General features: G+C 35.4%; 1 protein-coding gene across 1 annotated transcript; it reads right to left on the minus strand.

Annotated features, from left to right (window-relative positions):
* Nucleotides 1-11880, minus strand: cnot9 (CCR4-NOT transcription complex subunit 9). The gene is made up of 8 exons (XM_088605013.1): nucleotides 11700-11880; nucleotides 8714-8893; nucleotides 8027-8142; nucleotides 7720-7829; nucleotides 6325-6434; nucleotides 5792-5890; nucleotides 5439-5530; nucleotides 1-4602 (listed from the first exon to the last, which is right to left on the minus strand). Exons 1-8 carry the CDS (start codon nucleotides 11715-11717, stop codon nucleotides 4440-4442), a joined length of 888 nt encoding a protein of 295 aa, XP_088461139.1. The 5' UTR covers nucleotides 11718-11880; the 3' UTR covers nucleotides 1-4439.
* Nucleotides 11881-12422: the final 542 nt, after the last annotated feature.

Here is a 12422-nt window from a genome sequence, read left to right on the forward strand (position 1 = left end):
AAAAAAAACATTTTATTTTTTAGATTTAAACAACAGCAGGTATTTCACTTTGCTTGTCAAACCCAAGAGATAAAGAAAATAATTTTGTACATATGAAATTCGTTTCTTTGTGTAAACATCAATTGAAACTTCTAAACCAAACTGAAGTTTTCAGGCTTTCCATTCAAAGGGTTCGTGTCTTTAAGAGTATCAGCCCAGCGCTAGTCTCTTCCAATGTACCAACATCTTTTACCCTCTCTTACATTTACCAACATATTCCAAATGCTTCAAGTGCACCAAAACACAATAGGCAAAGTATAAAGAAATTAAACAAATCAACATGGTTCAACAGACAGTCCCAAAACTCACCACAACAGCTTAGGGAAATATTTTTGCTTGGGAATGCTGGGACAATACTTTTGCTTTATTCACAAGAGCCATCTCTTCCTAAAGGACTAATTCATGAGTCGTTTCTTCTTTCAGTGTTTCTTCTTCCAATGTGAGTGTGGTCTTATATAAAGACAGAAGCACTGCACATTCATTTTTGAGGTTAGATTTAATAGCTTCTCATTCCATTCTGAGCAAATAATACCAAAACACTTAACTTACCACTCTGGTTTCACAGACACAGGTAGCACTGGTCCTGGACTGCCCAATGTTATTGCATTTGAACAGATCTAAGAGTATGGCTAATATTGGTCAGTGAAACTAGCACATGATGTTTAACTTCATTTTATGCTAAACATGTTTTCTCTAGTCCTCCAAATTAATGCAAAACCTCATCTCAAAATTTATGTTTTTACAGATGCAGTACAGCCTTTGCTTGCAACTACACATCTGGCTACCTGTTAGGGGACAAAACCTAGGCTGAAAGAACTTAAAAGTCAAAACAGCATTTTAAGCACAACATATAATCAACATCCTCTTTAAAAACATTGAAATACTAGCACTGCAAGACATCTTGTGAAATTCTTGTGAAATTCAGCTGTTGCAGTACTAAATTACTCAGGTGAAAGTACTATGTACAAAAAAAAAACTTTAATACTGAGGAACTGCTGCATGACTGTTACAGCATTTATATGGGAGGGCCATTACAGTCAGTAGAGACCATCTTATCATTCACTAAAGAAAGCAGAACGAAGGTGTGGGAAACCACAAAATTGTCTAACTTTACTTTTATACATTAATTGCACATGGCTATTTGTGCACTAAAATATCCAAATTACAGTATCTATAAAAGTCAGTACAACTGGTATTTAAGCCAAAGTAAGAACATTCCATACCACCAAATAAACAGCTCATGTGCTTTTATGTTAATCACTACAGATCTTGTGGCAGAAGCTTAAAATTACAGAATATCTTAATCAAAAATGATCAATTTGGTATTTTTGGTGGGTTTTTGAAATCCTACAAAAAAAACGATTTTGGTCTAGGATGGGGAAAAAAGTATTATTTCTAAAATATCAAACAAATTATAATCAGAATGTGGTGCTGTAATTTGCAATGATCCTTAACCATAAAATAAGAAGTAAGAGTTACGACAGAATTGTTAAAGGAAAAAGGAAGCTGAATAGGTATATGGATACATTTTTCAGGAATATATTTACAAATAGTCTCTCAAATACATTTTCACATTCTACATTCAATTTTGCTTATTTGAATGGTTGCATATATGCCTCAGATATCCAAAAATAATGCAGTGACATATCAATGTTTCTTGAACATATACTACACTGCAAAGGTCTCCACATGGCAGGTATGATTTTGACCATCAAGCCCATATCTAGGAAAGGTAAACGTATGCCAGGGTAGTTAAGATTAAAGAGAACAACTACACCCAGATTGTTTCAATCTTAGATGTTCTGGGAGACCACCACAATGACACAGATTAAGGACAAATCCTGACAAACGGTTCTTGCACACTTTCATTTCTCCTCCTTTCCCACCACAAGCAGATGTATATGTATATAGTGAATATGAACCACACTGATTGATTCAAAAACAGTTCATAGATGAAAACAATTCAATAAATCACTTTTTAACCTGAACTTCATTGAGTAGGTAATGCAAAAACATAAAAGTAAAAATACTTCTGGACTTTCACTGCTCAATATCAAAAAGTCCAAAATCGCTGTTCCCTTATATTTAGTTCTTAACATTATATCAAGTTAAAAAGTGATCCACAGCAGGTATGGCACGTAATAATGTCCTGGAACCCACTGACAATGTTATTGAGCTACTACATAAAAGAGGAAAAATAAGTTTCTTTCTTTAGGCTGTTATAGTTGTATTGCTGGTACAGAATTAGCTAGTTTAGTTACATGCTTTGTTTTATAGTAGTTGCCATACATCTACTCTCTTATTGTATAGCACTGTGGTACAGGGAATTGACTGTCTAAGAGAAAAAATATAATTTAATTAAGGTACTCTAACCAGCTGCTTTGTTTTTAAACCAAATCCACCACAGGCAGACACAGATTTCGAAACTTTCAGTGCAGCCGAACTACTAGAATAAACAGTTCTAGGCAAAATAGTTCAACATTGGGATAGATATAAACCACATAAAAGCCTTTTTTCACATCTCTCAGTACAATTTAAAATTAGGATTGTATATGAGAAATAATGCTATTAACAACAGGGAATGGTGGCTGGTGTTAATACTTAAATGGTTGCTTTGGTTTTTGGTAAACCAACGCTATGTACAAACATGTGGAGGCAGGGGATTGCCACATTCACACTCATCATTTACTTTTTTAATACGGTCCTATATCACCAAATACAAATTTAACCAATTTGTGGAAGAAACGCACATATTTTCATTGGCTGTTCTTTCTGCTTTTCTGAATTAAGACAAAAAGCTCTGAAATGCAATCCAAGTTTAAAGAAACTTGAAAGGGGTGTGTTGTAAATATATGTAAATGAATACAGGATGCTTACAGAAGTTCTCTCACTCATAACAGTTTTAGGAACTCAGTTTCCTAATCCCAGTAATATGCATTATGGGTAGGTGAATACTACAGTTCAAGAGCAACTGCTGTAAAACAAAACTTTCTACAGGAAATGTCTTCACCTGACTTGAGAATAACGGATAATGATGGTGCAACATAGTTAAAGACTTGTACTGGAAAGTTCTCCAGATGTAATGGGCCAAGCAGTGGCAAAAGCACTTTGTCCCTGACATAGGTAATCATAATATAAAAACAAATGTAACTATATACAAATTATAATATATCAGGGATAAAATTAATCAGCCTGTATCCATTTCTTTATCTACAATTATGCAACATGACAGAACTCATGTCAAAACAGTCAAAAAATGGTGAATCTTATTTTGGATTTTAGCATTAATCCAACTTTGGAGAAACATGAGAACTCGCACTCTGGCATACTTTCAAATAGAATGTGGACTTCTTAAAATGTACAAAGTTGAGATTAAGGGCCTAATACATAGAACATGTACAGCAAATAAAAGCAAAAAAAATGTCAGCAATTCTTAAAATAGTATTTGGATTGATTATACCAATTTAGTTTTATTTTTAATTCTTAAGGAAAAAACAGGTATTTAACGACTTGAAAATTTTTGAATATGGTGCAAAGTGCTCAAAAATCAACTTCAGATGTTTTCTTAGTAACAACTAGATGAAGTGTGCAGATATCCAACATGAAATACTACATTAATACGTCATTTAAAAGTCTGTTTTGAAAGTATTTCATCACATTAAAAAAACATGCAAAAAGTCAAGTTTGGCAGTTTTTTTGCATAAACTGCATGGTCAAACAAACAATAACCCAAAGGAATAACTACATGTTGAGGATGCACAATATTCAAGAACAGTTTTCAAATACCTAAACCAAATTATGGACAAATTACTGCAAGGAGAAGTAATTAAAACTGTAACAAAATCAGACAATCATTTGTTTTTTACTACTATGAAATGTTGGTAAAATAACTTTGGATGCGATATCGAGTTGATTTTTATAAGCCGTGAAAGTGTTTACCATAGTTCCTTTTACAGCAGTTATTGCATTTTGAAGCAGGAGCTTAATTACCCATCTGCTGTGTTGCACTTAGCTCTTTCTGAAGAGACACTGAAGTTGGGATTCTCAAAATGCTTTTCAGGAAGCAATCCAACACCTACTGTACTTGAAGATCCTAACATCACTGGAAACAGATGCAATAGTGAGGAAAAGTAATAAGGAAACGAAGTGTCACATCACCAGTCAATCAAAGCTCAAACAAGTGATTGCCTCAAGAGCTTGGCACAATGTAAAAAGTCTAAGAGCACCGTTTATAACCATCTTAGTAAGAATACCAAGAAGCATCTACAGGTTTCCAAAGAACCAACTTGAACATGACGACCATAAGTTGTCAAAGCTCTTCATTTGTCTAATGTTCATAAGGGCTATACAGATCATCCTTTTTGTGTTGGATTATCCCCATCACAAGAAGATGGTGAGGGCTATTGTGGAGGTAGGGGAATATTCCTTGGGTCTGTGACTTCTTGAAGATTCTTCACCAGCTGAGCCAGCCAGCGCTTGGTTGTGGTATCATCCTTTAAGACCTGAGCAAAGGTTGTGTCTTTGAGCTGGTCAGGCAGGCACTGGCGGAGGGCTTCTCGGGCTCTGTGAAGGAAGAGCAAAAAAAAAGAAGCAAGTCACAATAATGCTGATGACAATATTGGAGTACTGAATGGCTTGGGAAAGCTATAGGACTACAACGGAACCAGTATATCCTCCACTTTTACCTAGCACGGATATTTGGATTATTTCAATACATTTTTATAGATACAACGATCATAAAAATGCAATATCTTCATGAAATATATACATGTACTAAACATAAGTACCAATATATTTCCTCGATTTTGCCAGGGCTTGATCTAAGGGTGCTCATCTGGAATGGCGATCTGACATGCAATAAGCGCGTCTAAGAGCCCTTCCCCTCGATTTGACACATACGATTTCTGCAACACACGATTAACAGCTGTGGTTGCTCTTCTACTATTTGTTGCAAAACAATTAATGATTTAATATCAACCTAAACAGAATAGAACACAAAATAATTCCTTGAATGATATGAAAGTGATATACAAATGCAATTGGCCCATATCCTTACAATAATTATAACAAACAAAAAATATGACAGGGATTTCACAAAGAAGCACTAAACATGTTCTAAAACTATACAAGCATTTGTGGACTAGCATAACGGTCTGTTAAAAGAAAAGCAGAATTCCTCAAGGGAAAAGACTTATTTTCAACCCACTAATGCATGAGAATTTAATAAGGCTCTACTTTTAATGTCAGTGAAAGTCCACTATATATTTTTTAGTCCGCATTGTTCTAGACTCTCTTCAGTGAACAGCTCCTCCTAGGGGGATTTTAAGTGTAGACCACATAACATTGTGTAATATGCACAGTGAGGTAGCTAACAGTAAGGAAAGGAGCCTGTGACGTACCTGGGATTGTCAGAAAGGCGGAGATAACAGCGTACAACATGCTTCAGCAAGCGAGCAGAAGGTTCTTTTGACAGCTGTAGGACCATTTTTCCCTTAAAAAACAGACAAGATCATCATGCTACCTTGATTTTTTACACAAATACCACAACAAATAAGATTAATTTAAACATGTAAACAAAACAGATAACAGAATATCCTGAGGAGTAAAAACCTTCTCAATAAAAGAAATTATGTTCAAATAAATAAGTCAAACTGAATTTAAGATTAAGATTATTAAGAATAAGAAGCTAACTAATGAAAAAATGTAATCTCACTGTTGAGTTTCACTCAAAATAGCCTGATATTTTACTTACAAGTATCATGGCAACATGAGAGAAACGTTCGTATGTTTGACAAATGTAAGCGAGCCCTGTGTCGTCCAGGAGAATTTTCTGTAGTATGAAAGTAGCAACCTGTTGCAAAGAAAGACAACCAAAACACATGCAGATTACAGACACGATGATGGATTGTTAATCCTGCAGTCATGACTACAGGCAAAGAGATACAGTATAGACAAACATATACACAGACCAAGGCTCTGGTATTGTGACTGCAATTTAAGAAATAACATTCATAAATTGGAGTGCAATTGACTAGTTAACTACCTACTGAAAATACTTAAACGCATTTATGTTTTAGGTCTTTTGCTGTGTAAAAATTAGAAAGCAGTCTAATTGTGATTACCTAAATTTGGGGAAGCAAGAAGCTATTACTAGTTATTTTTGTGGTGTCAGATACAAAGGTGGACTTTTAGGTTTTCTGACCACTGTTTTGCTCTGCATCTCTGGGCATGTTAATTGCACAGCTGTTTAGACTTATATCAGCAGAGTGCAAGGATGTTTCCTACCGTTTTTGACAATTCACTGCCAGACTCCATGATGCGCAGACACAGTGGAATGATCTCTGTGGTCAGTAAAAAGTTGATGACTTCTTGCTCATCTGTCTTCACCAGAGCTCCTATAGGCACACAGACAATTTTATATTCTTAATAAACAATGTTTTGGAACCTAAAATGCCCTGTTTCGCCTCCAAATTAATAAACATAGAAATTAATTCCCTCCCAGCAGAAAGTATGAGACCGTGCAAGTGCAGCAAAAAGTTACTTAATTTCAATGACATAGATTGATTTTGATTTAACATGAAAATTATTATAAGGTCCCTAAAACCTGTAACATATACATCAATATACACAAGCTATACAATGAGATACTATTAAAATGAGTTATGTTACAAAGTTTCAAAGACTTACCCAAGTTAACATTTGAAAAACCAAAGCAACGAGTATATCTAATAAAACCTACAGTGTATATCTTCTATATCCTGTGTGGGTTAACCTTCTAAGACGTTTGTTTCTAGTACAGACGGATCCCATAATAAAGGTCAGTGTTTCCTAATCCTAGTTCTCAAGTACCCCGTTGGCTTCTGGGATTTGTAGTTAAAATGATAAACCCTTAACCGATTACTTGATTTTGACCTGCTTTCTACTGTCAAATCTTAGATATTCTATTTTGTATTACTTCAAAGAAATGCAGCAACCGAAGCTGTATATCAATGAGTAAACCAACATTGAATGGAGACTCAATCATTTCCAAATGGTCATTGAAACAATCCTGTCACAGTGATGATACTGCGAACTCATAACCAATTATTATTTAGGAGCTTGGACTATTGTAATTAATTTAAAGATTCAATAACCTCATATTAAAAAAAGCACAGTTGAAAATGAAAACTGCCATGTAACTCAAGGACCAGAGCTGTGACACAATGGTCAATGCATTTGCATTACAAGTATGTCATTAATAGACTGCACCATTCCCCAAGTGGCAGGAAACAGTGGGTTGAATTCCACTGGAGTTGGGGAAGCCTCAGTTGCCCAGAATATCCATGGCAGTTAACGTAATAGCAACTACTTTGCCTTCTAGGTAACTGTGAGCTTGCAGTGCTGTGATGTAGACGTAGATGCTGAGATTGTGGAACAGGAAAAATATCAGATGGCTATGACAGTGTGAAGTTCAGAGAAAACCACGCACTGTGATCATCCCTCCCTGCAGACATGAGGGTAACAGAAGTAAACCAAGTCTGGACACTGGTGACTCCAAACTAGAGGTGGTTAAACAAAAAAAAACAACAAATGGCAATTCAAGATTTTTAAATAATTAAAGAAGAATAAAAAACATATGTAGTATGAAAAGCTACTATAACTTAGCTAAAATGACTTAATCTGAAGTATGAAGAAACCTACCTATGACTCCTAAGCTAGTTAGCCGAAGATACTCAAAAGGCCGTGTTTTACTGACGGTGTGCAGAAAGGGGTAGAGGAACAGTGGGATGTGTGCTGCAAGAAATGCAGACCTGAAAAAAAGATGAAGATTGGTCAACTTACACTTTCTTTTGGCAAACACAGAGCAGATCACAAGCAAGACAAAAAATTGTTATAGACTTGAACTAAAGTTGATATATTTACATGTTGAATGAAAGGTGAATCAAAACTTGTAAAAGAGCAAGCTATTTTATTAACTTAGCTAGTATACAGATGTATAATAACCTACCTTGTCTCTGGATGAGAAGCCACACATTGCAGAAGTGCTAGGGCATTACATACTCTGTTGGACTGATGTGCTGTTAGTGTTGGTGGATTTATAGAGGGATATATGTTGACAATTTCCTAGAAAAAGAATGTTTTAAAAATACGTCATAAAGTGTCACAGTGCATGACAAGCTAATTTTACAGTCAGAAAATACTCTAAACAGACCATTAACCATAAAACAAGCATAACAAAAACAATGTTCCAAAGTTTCTCACCAAAACATTTCATTTTAAAGGAATGCCAAAACCCATAAAGTTAAGCTGTAGTGTTTATATCTACCCATTTAGTAGAAATGTATGTCACATGCTATGTCAACTCTTTATTTCCTTAAATAACGCTATCTTGAATTATGCCAAATTATAACATATTCAAATGCTTCATTTTACATAAACTCCAAAACACTTTCAAAATAAATATATTTGCATGTCAGTCACCTCATGGGCTTCAAGACAAATTTCTAAATCACTATGAAAGTCTTAAGGCCAAAACCAGAAGAGAAAGAGAACTTTACTAAAAATTGCACATTCTGAGTGTACATTTGGTTCATGTTTTACACCCCAGATTCTTCCAATTTAATTAAAAAAAAACTATAACTCCAAAAGCAGTCTGAATTCAACCTTCACAGCCGAGGTTAGACGCACTAGATACCTGCAGGAGAGCAGCTATGGTACCACAGGAGTGCCAGAGCATGGGTGCCAGATCTGGTACTGACTCCCGTTTTTTGCTAAGCTCCAGCAAGGCATTCTCACGGGTTTCTGGACTTGACAGCTCGTTGATCCATTGATAGATCTTCTCCCTATCCACTTGCGCCAGCGCTGTGGTTACAGCCTGCAAGGAAAGAATGCAGACAGTCTGAGAGAATGGAGCCTACAAACGGATTTTGATATTTGGATTTTTGCTACTGTAATAATGAAAAGCATTTAAAACATTTTAGGTACTGTAAACTGCCATTTGTAAAGCTTTCAAATGGTATCTCCTTTCCAACACAGTGCAACAACAATACATGAAAAATAATCTCACCATAAAAAGTTAAAACAGTAAGATGACAGCACTGTGATAACAAATTATATTAACCTGCTATAGAACAGCTACATCTAACTGTATCATCTATATCTATGTAAGCTAAGACAGATATAGTAGATACAGTTTGATTTTAATTACAGCTAACATAGTCCTGTACTACTCTGACTTGTGTTTGGTTTTGTAATTGAAACACGTTTAGGGTTACCAAATATCTGTTTTTTCCCCCAGACATGTCCTCCTCTGTAGGCCTTAGATCTCTGTCTGGGAGGAATTTTCAAATCTTAATATCTTCCTTTATTCTTTTGTCTCCAAAGGTTTTGAATGTGAAATGGAGTGCTGATTATTCGTGAGCAAGACTATGTATTGGTTATAGTTGGAGTGTCTAGTTTTCTGCCCCATTCAGTTTTCATTCCAAAGAGAGAGGATTTTTCCCAAAACCTCCACACTGGCTCAGCCACAGCACTAATTTCAGTATCTTATCTGATTCTGGACTGTGCACAGTAGCTTTTGCTCAAGAGAGCTTTATTTGATTTTTTTACTTTGCTATCCCTAAACACAATGCCAAACCAAAAATACTCATTCACTTCAGAAGTAAAGACAATATTGCTATGTTTTCCAAGCAGGATAGAAGAATGAGAAGCTGAGTGCTTGGTATGTAGACCTGGTACTTCTGTGGTAGGCAAAGGTGCAAATGATTTACAAGTTTGTGTGGACTCACACAAGCATGAGAAAGCAGTTGGAGAGGAGAGCTCATCATCAAAAATGGCAGATTATGTTTTATAACCAGACAGCAAATCAGGTAATCCAGCAAGTCCAGGGTTTATAGATTTTGAATGTCCTAAGCTATTTTCTCATGGCACGACATAACTGTCATTTTTTCCAGACATTACAAGACTGATACAGTTTCCAGCTTTTAAGTCCTCATTTTTGTTATAGGACAAACCACCTACTCTGATCAAGACATTCTTTTGAGTATGAATTAAGTGAGTGTTACCTCTGAGCATTCACGAGTTTATTCCAAACATATATCTAAGAAACTGAAAGGGAAAACAGCTCTGTCTTGGAAGTGATAACAAGCTTGAATCTAATATTCCCAAGTAAGGGACTACTGGCAGAAAATGCATGTGGAAGGATCTGTTGAAGAGTGTGACACATTATGTGATAAAACAGATAATCTGTATAGTAAATCCTCAGAATATTTCAAGACGTAGAAGAGGTCCCTTGAAGACTTCTCTTGTTTTAAACAAATTGTCCTGAGTGAAACACTGAATTGGGCTGATGTGGAACCTTGCGTCAAAGATCTGATTGATAAGGAGGCAGTAACTGATGCTGTGAAGTATTTTGATTAGGTCAATAATCTAAAGAAATTGATAGGAGGTTGAGATAATAATGAAGAATTTAATCACACCAGATGTGGATCAAATACTTTGAAAAGTAAAAAAAAACACCAAGTGGAACTCAGTGCTATTAAAGCCACATACTTCTTCTTTGCTGTTCCTACTCAAGATAGGAATGTAAAGTGAGGTTTTCCACACATGTAAAGCCAGTGGACAAGGTAAAACAACTTGTCATTGAAAAGGATATTACTTGTTCCATACAATTTCAGCCAAACCTCTAGCAAAGACTTCCACAACGTCTTCTCTCCTGCTGAGAAACCTGCTTTCTACATAGACATTTGCTTGGGCACATCAGGAGGAAGACTACTTAAGGACTGGTGAAGGAAAAGGACTACATATAAAGAGATACAGTAAAATTTGAATAAAGTATCTCTGAGGCCATAACGGTTTTTATAATTTTGCAGATCAATATAGACTTATAGACGAAACGTAGTACACAGAATATACAACCGTAATACAACTAATAAAGGTCTAATAGATAGTGGTACAAATAGCCCTCTCGAAGGAGTGTACCCCTTTTTTAAATGTTCAAATATGGTAACCCTTATCAAGCTCTCAATGTCTGATTATCAACAGAATTATGAAAAAGCACTAGGAAAACAATTTAAAAAGGTATTTGTTTACACCCTTAATGTAGTGTCGGGATTCTAAAAATGCAGAGCAAAAAACATAAAATGACAACATCCATACTAAACACTAGTTCCACCAACCAGTCCCTTCTCAATACAATACAACATTTCAAGTTGACCTGCTGCTAAAACTTCACTTCATCAGTTTTTAATCAGTCTTTGTGGTCCACTGGCATTAAGTTGAATTATCTGGTGTATATATATAAAATACAAGGTGTCGGTTTACTCGCACTTAAACTGCATCTAGAAAACAACCTACAAGTTTTGTAACTACATCGTCCACCAGTATGAAATTCCACCATGCTGTTGTTTTTCTCACAGACCTGAACTGCCTCCTGTGTATGATGCTTCCGTAGTTTTTAACCCCTGTACTGAATACCCTTTTTTGCATTAGAAAGAGAATATTTTAAACCCACTCTCTAAAATAAACAGTACAAATAAATATTTAACAAACTTTATCGGATCGTGAAATCACTTAACAGCCAATCGAGTCTTAAAGGAGTCTCTACACTTGCGTCAAAATTTTAAATTTCACCGAGGCCTAGAGCATCTTCAGGAATAAAGTACTTTTAAATAACATCTTACCGCCCCTGTAGCCAACATTCTCTGAAGCGCCTGGATATGATCGCCTGAATGTTGATTTTAACCCTATTTTAATTCCGTTGGATTTCTTTACTTTCTTTTAATATTAATATATGCTCTGTTTCCAAAAACAGAGAGAAAAATCCAGCAAGCGCCGGAATTGTAACCTCTGACCTTTCACCTCGCGCGCACATTTCCGAAAAAAACAAAACAAACTACAATAATTGATAAGGTTGCAGTTATTGTTTTACACCGATCTATACAAATGCTACATTCGTATAGTTTTAGGATTTTAACAAAATATTAAATAAAATCGAAAACAAATTAAAGAGATATAATTTGATTCTGCGTGACCTCTCAACTTTGCGTTGCCAATATTTGGGTTACATAACTGAATAGAAATATAAATGTATTGCACAAGTCCCTGACATATATTTCACAAGGGCTGGCCAATATTTTATTTAATTATTTTTTCCTGATATAAAAAAATCTAGACATGTCTTACATGCCGTAAGATTATTTAATTATAAGAGCTTCTTTTGACAAATGGTTTGATGAGATTCTTGGATCGATTTGCTATTAACTACCAAACAATGTAGAGGAGCTGAATGGCTTCCACTCCTTCAAAAGCTTAAGTTTTTAATCAAACCTATAGAGCATATTAAGTTATGTATTTCAGTAGGCTTTATTCCTACACTAAAAATTACCTGTGTTTTCACCCGCTCT

This window comes from Lepisosteus platostomus, chromosome 14 (assembly GCF_059453375.1).
Source record: "Lepisosteus platostomus isolate fLepPlt1 chromosome 14, fLepPlt1.hap1, whole genome shotgun sequence".
NCBI lineage: Eukaryota > Metazoa > Chordata > Actinopteri > Semionotiformes > Lepisosteidae > Lepisosteus > Lepisosteus platostomus.